The sequence below is a fragment of the Primulina tabacum genome, chromosome 4 (assembly GCF_025594145.1).
Source record: "Primulina tabacum isolate GXHZ01 chromosome 4, ASM2559414v2, whole genome shotgun sequence".
Taxonomy (NCBI): Eukaryota; Viridiplantae; Streptophyta; class Magnoliopsida; order Lamiales; family Gesneriaceae; genus Primulina; species Primulina tabacum.
Window position 1 is genome coordinate 483,510 of NC_134553.1, and position 14,557 is coordinate 498,066.

The window sequence follows — 14,557 nt, forward strand, 5'->3', positions numbered from 1 at the left end:
CCGGGATCCCTAGACTAGGATCGAGTCTAGTCTGAGTCGTGGAGTCACGAGTATGATTGATAGTTTGATATTAATTGTGTTTCAGACTTTGATATATATCTGATATCTGATTCATGCTTTATATTGATTATATGATTGCATGTTCGTTGATTTATACTGGGATTATATTCTCACCGGAATTATCCGGCTGTTGTCTTGTTTGTATGTGTACATGACAACAGGTGGGACATGATCAGGGACCAGGAGATGAGGAGAGATCGTGATAGAGTGGAGACTGCGGACTTCGATGTAAATAGGGTTTTGACACTTGATATTTAGATGTTGAACCTTAGTTTTTACTGATTTGTAGACGGTACAGGACTTGTACTTTATTTTATACTGAGTTGTATGTTAGATTGATTTCACTACATTCCGCATTAAAAAGAAAAAAAAAATTATGACCCTAATTACTTGATTAGTAAATTGATCCTGATGACGATTAAGAATTGATTAGCGTCCGGGTCCCCACACTACTCAAATTCAACTCATATGCGACTCCCTCCAGAAGTATCCTCTCTAGCTCCCGATAACCTGGAGCACCTGTCATTGTCCACACACAAAGACAACAACAGTCTCCTATTGGGGGTGAGCAAACGCTCCGTATGAAACAACCATAATAAATACAACATGTATCTACACAATGATATATGATATGCAATACATGCATGTCGTAGTGATATCAGGTCAAATGCACATTCATTGAGCATGTATCAGAATCAATCGAATCGCTATCAAATAAATGTCCTAGCTGACTCATCGGCCTAGGTCAAGTATAAAGGAATATCAATATGATAGCATCAACAAAATGCCATCAAATCTCAAATCTCAACTAATCAATCATAGAGGCCACGAATGACTATATTTTTACGGGTCACATAATGAAAAACATAGTATCGTGCCCAAAACTCCAGAATCAAAATCCAATTATATCAGGGTATCCAAGCATAATAGCTCAACGTGCATGTCATGTATCGATGTATGCATAAAATGACGTGTGTTAACAAAATATTTATTTTACACACTGATATACCAATAATGAATGTTATGTATGTCACATCAACTCAACAAATAAGGCATATAGACACATGTACTTTCAGTTTAATCAATCAATCATATATCATATGACACTGATACATGTCGTATATTACTCAGTCGCAACATATCTCAATTCTTCGTCCCTATTTTAATGTAGCTCTATTCAATATAATGATTTCAATATAGAAAAATCAATCTGCATAATCAAAATATTCATTTCAAACAATGAATTCGTTCAGAGACAACTATAATGACGTATTTGAATGTATCAATTCGTTATACGCTATTCAGTTTAACATTTACATTATTAAGATAATTATATCGCATTATAAATACTAACAACTCATTGTTGTAAAATCATTACTATACATCTAATCATTTACAATCAAAATTTCAAGTTTCAAAATTGTTTTGAAACTTTGAAAATTCATATAAAATGGAAATAATAATAAAATTCAGTTCCGACTTTGAAAGTTAGTTTCTTGTCGGTTATTGTATCGCATATATTGATTTCAAATTCACATACATAATATTCCAGCAAGTCAATAAATAAAGGTGCTGAATCCAAGAGAATATTACCTCGAAAGAATGTTTTCAATGATAATTTGTTTTGAGTTCCGACAACGTTTCGACGTAGATTCGGACGATATAACATGGATTCCTTGTTTTCCTTCGCAGTTGGAGAGAAAAGGAAAGGAAAATTAAGAGAAAAACCATGCTTATCGACCTTAAATCTTGTGCATGTAAGGTGGCAGGCGCGGGTGTGCAATATCTCATGCGGACGCGTGCCCGTTGCTGCTCGGAAGGAGTTTGGCAGAGTTTGGTGCGCGGACGCGCGTCTTTCTGCACGGCTGCACATCTTGTTATATCTGAAACTCTATTTTACACTTCAAATTAGCAAAGGTGGTCAACATGAAAGTTGTAGAAAGTTGTAGATATATGTCTTTACTTTCATTTGTTGTTGGTGCACTCATTTTGAACACCAAACACGAAATTTATGCTCATTTTTCTAAAATGTGTCAGTGCAGGAACTTCAATGCACACGACACACTTTCGGGTGAATATGCCTCTATTTTCAAATAGATTTGGACAAAACTCAAAACATAAAATATTTAGTGCTATGTATTTTCTTTCTAATGAAATTGGTTTAATCTCATTTGAAATATTACTCAGATTATAATACTGGAAACCGTAACATGTGTCACTTATCTATTTCGATTCAACATACTTTTCAAACATAAATCAAATTACTAATACAATATTTCATTATCACAACATATTTTTTCACTTTGTCAATTATATACTTCATACACTCAATAATATGACAAATATCATGAATTATTGAGAATCAAAATATGATTTACGATAATACGATGCAAGGGCTTTACAGCATTAATGACTAGTTTTATTAATGGCAGATGTTTCATATTCCCTAATAGTATAATCAGTGTTCGTTAAGCTCAATTAAAAAATCATCTTCGTTTTCATAGCTTATAATTATAAGCTTGAATATCGGGAATTGTAAAATTAATATGAGAGTAATTAACAGGACAAAGTGCCGCAAAATAGATAAAATACATGCTAATGTCACCAAATGGAACAATAAATCATATGTCATATTTTATCCATGTAAAGCATGCAATGAATATGAATCACTATCATGAAAATTGTCTGTGAGTTATATTTTTTATTCAATTAGATTCAAACAAATTAATGATATAACTATTGAATTATATTTTATTCTTAATCTATGTGTGTAAATTAAGAAAATAATTCAATGTCATATTCTAATTAATTCTATTTAACACAATAAAATTCACGTGGGATAAATTTTACTACTCGAATGTAATTAATTCCAATTTATATCATTTATGATCAAATGTGATTTACAATAATTTATATATAATTTTAATTCAATTGATAATGTTGTGACTACTTTCTATTAATTAAAATCATACGAGTCACTAGGATATTGAATTATTTATAGCCAAAAAAAAAAATTTATTCTCCATAATTATTCATCTCAAAATATTATCAAATGATGAATATTTTATGTAATTTACGTTTGCTACAACTAAATGTGATTTAAAAATTAATGTATAATTTTAATTTGACTACATGTTGTGACTATTTTTTAATAAATTAAAACTATGCGAATCACTAAGATTTTAAATCACAAACGTATAAATATTTTGCATAATCAAGGATGTTGCTAAATTTTAACTATTTAAAATTATATAGTTCACTGGACATAATTTTGAATTTACTTAATTCTTTAGATAACAATTATTTAATGACATAATTAGCATTTGCAATAGTGCTCCCATGAAAGATAAGTAGGACTAAGACTCTTTAAACTCCTAGCCATAACAATGTTCTTCAGGGAGATCAGTTGCAAGTCAAGAAAATTTGAATTGGTCCATGAAGAACTTCCCCAAATTATGTTTTCTTTTCTTGTATATTTCATAATTATTATTATTTAATTACTCATATTATGGATCTTTATAAGCCAAAATTTTGCTTATTTGGTAACTTTATTATTCACATTTTTAACTTAATTTGCTCATAAAAATTTATATGGAACCAAATAAATAATTAAATATGAACAATATATCTCTCCATGACAATTCTTAAATTTTATTTACATGAATGATTATGACAATAAATATAATCATAATAATAAATATTGCATAATATCCAAACAATAATTAATTACACATAATATATATTTAATTGCATGCAATACGAGGAAACAAATCACCATGTTTTTCATATCTTATCTATTACTATTATTAATAATCTTTATAATAGAAACAAAAATAGTGTCTTGATCTGTTGTTGGCTATTTCAATTTTGCCTTTATCTGATACAAATATTATACTTTTGCTTTTTTTCACTTTTTAATTTCAACAAACACTTTTTTTTTTATTTTTTTTTAATTACAACAATTCAAATAGTAATTTAATCCCTCGATAATTTGTATATATCAAAATTACATTGTAGTCCTTCACTATTTCTTATAATTACATTTTGATCCCTATTTAATTATAAACAAAATAAATTATAAAAAATATTGTACATTGCGTGCGTCGGTGCACTAGTCTAAATTATTTTTGAAACTTTAATAAAAGAACCTAACAATAAATTGATTAATATTTATTAAAAAAATACTAGCCTTTTTTTGTTCCTTATATTTTCTAAAACACGAAGGTTATTATACATTTTAATTCGTTAGACTTTAACTTCCGTGCAATAACCGATGAAATATCATATATTTTTTACGAAATTATCCTGAGATGTCCAATTTCCATATAAAGATGAGAGATGTCTGAAAACAGCGAACGACCTCAAAGAAGAAAAAAAAGAACCACTAAAACGTGCCGGCCTAACTTACCAAACTACTCAGAATCAAGCATCCTCTATGTTGGACGACAAAAAAATATGAATGACTCCACAAATCTAAGAAAAGAATCGACCATGGCATGAGCATATCACAGTTTCATCTCTCCGAAAATTTTGAATAACCAACACTCCAATCCTACAACACCTCTAAACTCAAAACCCGCAAAACTGAATCGGCCTAAAGAATTTAGGCAGCTTCTCAAACCGTAGAAGAAGTTGATAATCCTCAGATGGTCTAAAGAACCAACGTAACTTTTTCTTGAGATGCAGCCACCAAACGTTGAGCTATAAGTGGTTCATAATGATCAGCCCCGGCTCCACACCATCCTGTGAGAAAAAGAACAAGGGGTTTTTATGATCTCGAGTGCAATTTAAACGTTATAGCTAGTAATAAATTGTATGCTTCAAGCTTTATGTTTTCAAATTGTGCACTAGGTCGTTAGAAATGATAAATATGTAGTCACAAAGAATAACCACTTACCAGTTCCTTTCATGAACAAAAATAAAGGAGGCTCGCAGATTTCGCTTCTCGGATGATGAGGTAGGAAGAAAACACAATTTTCCTCGTCAACCATGGCATCAGATCCATGTGCTTGCACCTGTCAGTTATGAACCAACACTTAAATTCGACATCTACAAGTTACTGAAATTCTCTAATATGAATCTGAAAATAAAGCCAAGGTATAAAACAGAAACTTGCACAAACAAATTTGTTGCTAGTTCTATAGGGAAGAGGTCCCAACCATGAAGTGATGCATCATCATCAAGATACCACAAAAAAAGAAATCCGCTCACCACAAAAATCTCCCTTTTGTACTCCGTTGCAAGACATTCTATTGCAATGTCGTCGCCGAAGGCAGCCGCATGGCCGTATCTATTCTCATCTACAGTTAATAAACCATCCTCGGTATATTGCATATTGATGATATCATATTCGTCATGGGATGAACCAGATATTGACATGTACTTGGCCCAACTCGGACCATCTTCCACAGCTACACATCTTTCTTTGTAAATAGATTCGGCAGCCAATTCTCTTCAATAATCAATCACAAGAGCAAAAATCAAATAATGAAACCACCGGAACCACGTATATATTAATGCATGCTAAAAAATGAAAAACTCCACTCTTCCAAAAGCAGACAAAAAGCAACATAAAAACGCGTCATGGCATCATGTCTCGGAATGGATCCACAAATTTGGATGGCAGGCATGTGCAACACTCCTATCTAGCAATAGCTAAGATATTACGCAAGAAACATGACAAAAGCCCTAATTTCTTTCCCAAAAAATAACAACCTAAAAAATTGATTCACACATTCCATGACACTTTAACAAAAAGATTTCCACCAGATGAGAATTGAAAGTACAGTACATTCATAGGTGACAAACTGAATTCAAAATGATTAATTTTAATCCACAGCTAAAAATGAATCAAAGCTTGAGAGCTTGATGTAGCATTGCCTCAAAATCTACATAGAACAAAATCTTCAAAATTATTTTCTTCAAAAGACCCTGATAACTTGAACATGCATTGACCTTGCCCCTTTCCTGTGAACCAAACACCACCTCAAGAAAATGAGAAAGAACACAAAACGTGGCCAGCATTTTCTTTTTCTCTACCGTAAATCAAGAAATTTAAACGGGTGCGGAATCAGCACTTTCCGCCACCGGAGTCTAACCACAGTAACAGATCCGAAGAGAATAGCAGCCACAGAGATTACAAAAAAATAAAAGAAAAAAACAGATCAGGGAAAATTTAGATCTTTACCTCGGCATACCGATCTGGACGAGCTCATCAATGGCCGAATCCATACCCACGCGATCTTGTTTCTTCGCCAGAAACTTCAGCTCCTGCAGGACATGAACTCCCCAACCGGACTTCAGATCCGGCGAGTACATGTGCCGAATCGCCAAGTCAATGGATCCTTTGGTTCCGTCGTCCGCAGATCCAAGATCCTCAAGGAACCTCCTGACGGTCTTCATTCTGAGTTCACGCGGCAACACATCTACGCACATGGACTTCCGCACGGCCGTAAAAAGGCAGTTTCCATCCCCGTCCACCTCGCCCCCATGCATCAGCCTGAACACGATGTTCAGGTTCTTATCCTTAGGGTGCTTCCACAGGACCCCCTTGCTGGAGAGACGAGTGAGATGTTTCTTCTGCTGGTCTCCCAATCCAGGGACATTCTCCCAGGACGAATCAGGACAGGTAATCCCCGTCGGCGGCGGCAGCTGGTTTACCACACGGTCAACAAGATCAGAAGACGGTTCTGCAGTGGGGTCACGCCATGGTATTACCGTCGACGACGCCGTCGAATCACGTATCAGCTTCCCCATTCTTTATTTATTTTTGTAATTTTTAATGTCAACTCGTCGATTCGATTCGATGGAGGAAAGAAGACGAAGAAAGAGAAAGGTAACGGATAGATGTTGACAAAGCAGGGGAAGGGTTAGAGAACACGTGGGGCTATCGTAGTGGACCATCTATAAATCGTGGGAACCAGCTATGTCATTTCACACGTATCCCCGTTTATTCCGATCGGTGATCCCACGGTCAAGTCCTCGTCGGATCCCATATTCTATTTTTATCCAGTTAGTATGAAAATAATTATTTTTAATTTTGCAGACATTAAATCTCCATATCATGATCGCTTCAAATAATATAAAATAATATTAAGATGGGTCGGATTTGTTATTATCATCCTCGACCTAACATAAATTAAATCATTTTCTCGATCACCACATTATTAACATGAGATGACGAGTTGGATCATCAACGAAATTTGAATATTATGAATTTGAGTTTTTTTGTTAATTATTTGGAAATGTAATTATTATTAGTAATAATGATATTATTTTTGGGGGTCTTGGGACTAGTTCGAGGATGAGATAACATTTTCATATCAGTCTCCCGTTTGCTTCGGAGATTCGAAAAATCCTCAAACTCTCTTCATTTCGAGTTTTTCCAACAAGTTCCTAAATCCATAGGGAAAATTTTCATCTCTAACCATACGTGATGCAAATATCTTCATCCATTCAACAACAATTTTAATAATAATATAAAAATTGGTTTAGGACTATAAACAGATTTTTTTGTCATATTATTTATTAATATTAATGTATTCACCTAAATATTTGAAACAAATAAAAAATAAATGTGTAACTAAATGTGAAGTCTTTTTCATTTTTTTTAAATTCAAATTTGAATTTAATGCTACTTAAAAATATAAATTATATTTAAGTGTTTACATTAGTTATATCATTTAATTTCGGTTATAATTTTGATTTTGTCTTATTTTTATTTATTTAGTTATCAATACTCTATCATATTCAAATTAAATGAAAATATAAATTTTTTATATATAATATTACATTTTCCAATTTTAAAAATAGTGTCAGGATTTTGGTATATTGGTTGCTTGTAAAGTGCTATTTATTATTATTATGTATTTTAATTAAAATTTTAATATAAATATTTTTAACATGTTCTAAAAATTAATTAAAATTTTGAGTCAAAATCTATTCATCTAATAAATAAAAAAATTGATTTTTGAGAAATATTTATTTATTGTTTAGATAAAATATGACATTTTAGATTTATTTTATATTTTTATTAATAACAATTCCACTCAACCAAAATAAAAATATCAATTTAGCGGCGGAAAATTGTTATCTTTATTCAAGTGTTATTTCAAATAACATAAACAAGTTTTATATAATAATATTTATAAAAATATTTATAATTTATAGATATTCATTATATCATATCCATAATTTTAATAGATTTTCAAAACGCTAAAACTTAATTTTAATAATTAATTACATAAAAAAAATTATGTGCTTCAAGCAATTAGTTTGAATATTTTTTTTTTTGCTAAACTATGGAGTGGAAAGAGCTTAGACTCGAACCACTAATACGGAGAAAGAGGGTGAGACCACTTAGGCCAAAGCGCGGTCTCATTTATTTTGAATAATTTGATACGTATAAAATATTTATATATAAATCCACGGTACTTTTTATCTTTAGTAGCTATTAGTATACAAATTTAAAGATTTGATTAAAATTTAAAAAAAAAATTCAGTCACAAAAAATATTTTTAAAAATTAAAGACCGAATGATTTCACGGAGACCGCAGTTTGAAATTGGTAGCAAAAAGTAAAATATATGAGTTTCAAAAAAACAAACGAAGAAAAAAAACGTTTTATGTGCATCTTTTTTAGGAAAAAAAATGTGCTATGCATGTTCGAGTAATATATAGACGATATTACGGTTCAACAATTATACGAACAACAATGTGAATGACATCATATGTATATAGCATGAAATTTTAGGATTAAATTAAGAATACGAGGAACCGAGAGAAAGCATGAAAAGATTGGAACTAGCACGAGGTGTCCATAAAATCCACCAACAAATCTTTAACCATAGCTCTATCTGGCATTTTTCCGGCAGCACCATATATTGGAGCCAACCCTCCATCGAGTGGACCTGGATTGGCTTTCACCTGATGGGATGACAAAAGAGTTAATGGTCATGAAAAACATACTCTCGTATCAATTTGCACAGGAGACTCTGTATGGACGTAAAACTGGGAGCAAGAGGGGGTGGTCATACCTTGAAACGCACAAAATTTAAGTAAAATAAAAATTGTATGCATTATATTTCATTACAGAAATGAAAGTTATGCCCCAAGCATGACCCTGCAATCATCTCTAAGTCTATGGTCAGACCTAGCAGTGGAGAACAAAGGTGCTCGCACTTACTGTTTGCACGGAATCTTTCAGATCCTTCAGCAACTCTTCCACGACATGTACGTGTTGAAGAGTCACGCAAATATGAATGCTGGGAAGAGGTTTTCCAAAATGATCAAGCAGGAAGAATGAATCAAATGAAATCAATAATTAGAATCAAGACACATCTAAACATTAAAAACCATAACTTGGCATGCCCTGTGTTTCTCCAGTTTTTGTTTTACTGGTTACCTGTTAGGTCTTTGCAATGCATTTAAGTGCCAGCCTTTTGAAGACATAATATCATTAACTTCAAAGATGTCCAAAATGTCTGAGCCAAAAGCCACAATTGTCATATCAGGCTTTCCAACGACAAACAAATCATGAATCTCCCGGACTCTACAATTAAAAAAATAATAATACATATGGACCCAGTATGATAATCAATATGTTCAAAGTTGTGACGGTATATAATACCCCCTCTCAATTTTCTTTGAAGTTTCCATAATCTTCCTTGTGTTCTCCAGATAACCTGTTTGTTATATCCACAAATCAGTATAAATGACACACATTTGTTTTGAGAATCTGAAAAGCAATGGTCTAAATAAATGGCTAGCCTTCTAGCCCGAGAGACATCATTGCAGCCCATGCACCAGCAATAAGACCTCCAGGTCTGCTTCCAGCAATTGTTGGAGAAACGTAAAGCCCACCAGTCCATTCAGTGACTAAATGTTGATGAAGCAATACATGAGTACATATTAGGAGATATGCTGATGGAACACAACTGTCACTTGATGAAAAAACTGAAGTTCTGTACGAAATTAACTTACCAGCAACAAATTGATGCTTTACAGGAAATCCAAATTGCCAAGCGATCACCCCGACAGGAACCAATATATATCAAATAATCCAACAGAAAAATGAAATATATTTTGCTCACAAAAACCTCAATGGACACATACATATAGACATATTCATGTTAGTGTGGATCAGTGAATGGCTAAGATTTCTCCTTTTCCTAATTTACAGTACAAAAACTACTATATTCTGTTGAGTAGTAAGTTTGAATCAAGTTTGGCCTGAACAAATTATGGATAAGGTGAGTAAGAAACTTTAGATAGGTTGTATAGCATTTAGTTATCTGGGCTAAAAAAGTCTCGCCTGGATTCAGGAACCTACCAGTTGATTAGAAAAAGCAGCACACAAGAAGAACAAAGTATAGATGGAGAACAAAATAGTTTTGGCATTACATGGTTAACTCCATAGGACATCAATAACATCATAATTAAACGGAGCAAAAATGAGCAAAATGCTTGCGTTCACACATAAGATAAATGGAAGTAGAATGCTTTTCCCAATAGACAACGAGAGGCAAGTTTTACAGCCCTTTCAAATTATGGTAAAAAAGCAAGTGATAGAATGTATTACCTTCCGTATGTCATGATTCCTATATAAAATCACACTTGTCCCTTTAGGAGCCAGTCCATATTTATGTACATCAACAGACATAGAGGTTACTCCTTGGACGGAGAAATCAAATGGAGGTATAGGATACCTACGAGGCAAGGGCCAACAATTATAAGGAAGATTGAGGAAAGAAGAAAAATAGAAACCAGAAGAAAGGTGATAAATCATTTCTTATAATCGATTGGTTTCATAATGAACCAAATTGGCAGCAAAATGCTAACAGCAACAATACTCAAGGAATGCCAAGTTAGCGTAATTAGAACCAAACATACCCAAGCTTACGAGCAAAAGGCAATACAAAACCACCAAGGCAAAGGTCAACATGCAAACATATCCCGAAAGTAGAAGCTAGTTCACCGAGCTCCTACAACGGCAACTGTCACTTTAGCAATTGTTAAAAGAGAAAGGATTGCATAAAATAGCGAACATTCGGTTGTTTTTGCATGCCTCAATTGGGTCAATTATTCCATGAGGGAAGCCGGGTGCCGATCCAACAACCTGCGAGAGATGAATTTGGGATATAATCCGGAGTAGATAAAACAAGGTGTAGTAAGAAGGAGAGTGATCTCGTATCTCAGATTAGAAGGCATACGTTAAAGTTCATTGGAACTAAATTGCAATGGACTTGAACATATGAAGTTGCTATCGGCTTCGCCAAAGAAAATAGCATAGTCAACCATTCAAAATTTTAAACTTTAGGTTGTGTTTGCCATGAAGTTCAACAAGAAGCTCCAGAATAACCAATGCAATAAATTAAGCACCCCATAATAATTATCGCATAAAAGTCTTACCAAAATGGTGTTTCGGTTAATACACCGTTTGATTGCTTTAACATCAGCTCGAAAATCTTCGTCAACAGGAACACGCAACAATTTGATATTAAAATATTGTGCAGCCTTGTCATAAGCCGAATGTGCAGAAACTGGTATAACCCTATTTTCAGGTTAAAAAGAAAAATTATTGGTATAAATTCGAAGATCTCTAAATAGAATATGACAAAAGATAGGAAAATAAACCAACATTTCCGGTTTAGTTATGCCCTTCTTAACTTTCATGTAGTCACGTGAGGTTTTCATAGCCAACAATATACTTTCTGTTCCACCTGATGTCATATTTCCACAAACTTGTCCTCCAGAGGACTTTTCCTTACTTCCTAGTATTGCAGCAGTCATTGCAACAACTTCCGTTTCAAATCTTACGACACTTTGGAATACATCTAGATGCAGCGGATTTGTATGCGCAAACCTGAAAGAAAATTTAAATTTACTGAGAGACCAATCATGTTCGTGTGTTACAATCAAGGACATCATAAGAACTGACTGGTTCAAATTTTTTGGCTATTTATGGCAAATGATGTCTCAACTCTTAGGGAAAGGAATCATACATTGATTATTGCCAGGTTTATGGTTTTCCTCAGGCCAAACACACACCAACTGAAGTGAAGATAAATTCTATGATGGGGTAACAGGTGAACCGTTCTTTAGTTTATTTAACCAAAAAAATTTGATGAAGGCAAGAAAAGAATGTAAAAACTGGATTTATCTTACTAACATTGAGCACGCCTCGTTTATCAAAGAAAAGTGTCCTTCCTGTTCATTTCCAGCAATATAGCTACAGAAAATACATGAAGTTAGTAACTAAGTTGATGAAAATGCAGCATGGAGGATAAAAAAAATATGACCTGATACATACACTGTACCAGAACATTTGCCCTGCCAAACCACATCCTTTTGTTTCTCATCTTTCATTTTGTCGATGACCCCACCTCCTAAACCAGCCAGGGGCAACCCAGTCCTCCAACCATCTCTTTTCGATTTGCCAGAACTTTGTAACTTGTTCACAACCTCCATGCATAGAGAACCAATGTAGCAGGTGAGGGTGTGTATAATCAATAAAATGATAAAAAAAAATGTGGCAGACAGATACTTAATAAACTCAGGGACGTAATTAAACTGCAAAATTTATAATTATGCATTTAATACTTCGATTCAATATGAGGATGCAACAGATAGATACAGAAGTTAATTTGCTGAATTGAACCAGAGAAGGCAAGATGACATTAGTGAGACTTCACCAGAGCATAGGTTTTTCAAGCACAAGTTTCAAGTGAGTCTAGCTCAACCACAAATGCAAAAGCTCTTCAACTTTGCAAGCAGGTAAGTGAGCTTGTAGATATGATGTTTATTTCATTTTGATATGTTACTAGTCTAGGAATGAATTTATATAAAATTGTATTATTTTCTAACACAGGAGCATTAACTGCATTGATGAGCTGGAGCTCAAGATCATGAAGATGATCAAGATGGAGTGCATAAATTTTCAGAGGAACAAATGCAACACAAGAATTATACCAGTGTGGTGACTATAAAGAAAACATCCTACGCACATCCATATTAAATGCTCCCCAAACAAAATCTTGCAAAATCACCTGTATTTTGTCCTACTAAAAATTTCACATAAATCCTGGATATTTTAATCATGCACATTAAATGCTCCCCAAACAAAAATCTTGCAAATCACCTGTATTTATTTCTCGAAAAAAAACTGTATTTTGTCCAATTAAAAATTCCAGTACGTGTATGCCACATTAATACTGAATCGATAAAAAAAACGCCTCATCAAATGAAACAAACCTCAGAATCATAAAAAATAGTACTGCATAAAAAACTTCTCGATAATCATCATAAACTCCAAAAAAAAAAAAAACAAAACAAGAAAAGAAAGGAAAAAGAAAGCTGAGGCATACACGTACCTTTTGCTTTTCAGCATCGATGTACTTCTTGACACCAGGAATCGACCTCATAAAATAGAAATAAGTATAGTCAACATATACCATAACGCACCCAAAAAAATCACATAATAAGAAAAATTACTTGACAGCAATCGTGACGAACTCGAAGATGGCGGATTTTAGTCCTCTGTCGGAAATCACAGCAAGAATGGACCGAAGAACACGAGCGACGAACAGTGTAAAAATAAGAAAAAATATCAGCGCAAGAGGCTCGAATTGAGACAGAAATGAATTCACCGAAGCTCTAAACTGATTCAGAGGAAATAATAAAAACTCATCAAAGTCCATGGTTGCCACCAACGGAAGTCTGAAGCTTCCTAATCTGAAACTTGAATATGCTCAACGTGTGAAATTATTATCTGTTAATGAAATTTTTCGATAAAAAAATAATAAAAATTAATTACATGTGTCTCAATTGCTAAATTTTCGTTCCTTTTTTACATATCATTTTATGCATCTTACTAGATTTCAAAAAAAAAAATTTTTTTTTGTGGAATGGGTGATATTATCAAATATTTTTTTGACATTCTTTTTGTCTTTTAGCTTTGGGGTTAGACTCCATTATCTCAACGGAGACTAGTGTTTTTATTAATGCGTTGGGCCAACTTTTATGAGATTAGTACATCATACTAAGACATAATCATAAAACTTAATTAAATCAGATATATTTATTATCGGAATAGAAACCCATAAATAAATAACACAAATCATAATGTCCTAACAAACTGATAAACCTCCTCAGAAAGCACGATCTCCACTAGCCAATGCCCGATCCGCATGGCTCATCCAAAATGAGACATGTCTCGTGGAAAAAGGATGTCCAAGATAAAAATCAAAGACACGAGCGATCTAATCGTCCAACTTGTAATGTATGTATATATAAACCTATATGTGTAATTGTGCATGCATGAATTATGAACCGCTAATCAAGAATCAAACTGCAACTCAAGCTCGATCTGTGTCTGGGCGTCAGAGTGTGTAGCAAGCACGCTAGTCCGTCGAGTCATTTGGTGTCTCTCACACTCTTGTCGAGATCTTAGACATGCAATGTCCCAGGTAATTGGAGCATGTTGGTCCATATAGTCAGTG

The 14,557-nt window shown here is 33.5% G+C and overlaps 2 protein-coding genes across 3 annotated transcripts; both read right to left on the bottom strand.

Moving 5' to 3' along the window:
- Window positions 1-4,320: 4,320 nt before the first annotated feature.
- LOC142542120 (uncharacterized) lies at window positions 4,321-6,945 on the bottom strand. Its single transcript, XM_075648571.1, has 4 exons — window positions 6,248-6,945; window positions 5,272-5,512; window positions 4,958-5,075; window positions 4,321-4,803 (listed from the first exon to the last, which is right to left on the bottom strand). The coding sequence occupies exons 1-4, from the start codon at window positions 6,814-6,816 to the stop codon at window positions 4,712-4,714; spliced, it is 1,020 nt and encodes a 339-aa protein (XP_075504686.1). The 5' UTR covers window positions 6,817-6,945; the 3' UTR covers window positions 4,321-4,711.
- Window positions 6,946-8,722: 1,777 nt separating this feature from the next.
- On the bottom strand, window positions 8,723-13,856 carry LOC142542121 (sphingosine-1-phosphate lyase). Of its 2 annotated transcripts, XM_075648573.1 has the most exons (15): window positions 13,551-13,854; window positions 13,430-13,475; window positions 12,370-12,521; window positions 12,229-12,288; window positions 11,698-11,922; window positions 11,469-11,610; window positions 11,125-11,175; window positions 10,950-11,041; window positions 10,639-10,765; window positions 10,041-10,056; window positions 9,828-9,935; window positions 9,688-9,742; window positions 9,463-9,609; window positions 9,244-9,322; window positions 8,723-8,984 (listed from the first exon to the last, which is right to left on the bottom strand). In XM_075648573.1, exons 1-15 carry the CDS (start codon window positions 13,754-13,756, stop codon window positions 8,862-8,864), a joined length of 1,629 nt encoding a protein of 542 aa, XP_075504688.1. In that variant the 5' UTR covers window positions 13,757-13,854; the 3' UTR covers window positions 8,723-8,861. The 2 variants fall into 2 exon arrangements, with proteins under 2 accessions (XP_075504688.1, XP_075504687.1); XM_075648572.1 differs by having other exon boundaries at window positions 9,828-10,056; window positions 13,551-13,856.
- Window positions 13,857-14,557: the final 701 nt, after the last annotated feature.

Coding starts and splice junctions, on each gene's coding strand:
- LOC142542121 (XM_075648572.1), bottom strand. CDS start 13,756: ATGGACTTTGATGAGTTTTTATTATTTCCTCTGAATCAGTTTAGAGCT. Junction 12,289..12,369: donor GGCAAATGTTCTGGTACAGT/GTATGTATCAGG, acceptor TATTTTCTGTAG/CTATATTGCTGGAAATGAAC. Junction 9,610..9,687: donor TCAAAGAAAATTGAGAGGGG/GTATTATATACC, acceptor TTTTAATTGTAG/AGTCCGGGAGATTCATGATT.
- LOC142542120 (XM_075648571.1), bottom strand. CDS start 6,816: ATGGGGAAGCTGATACGTGATTCGACGGCGTCGTCGACGGTAATACCA. Junction 5,076..5,271: donor ACAAAAGGGAGATTTTTGTG/GTGAGCGGATTT, acceptor CATAACTGACAG/GTGCAAGCACATGGATCTGA. Junction 4,804..4,957: donor TTTGTTCATGAAAGGAACTG/GTAAGTGGTTAT, acceptor TTTTTCTCACAG/GATGGTGTGGAGCCGGGGCT.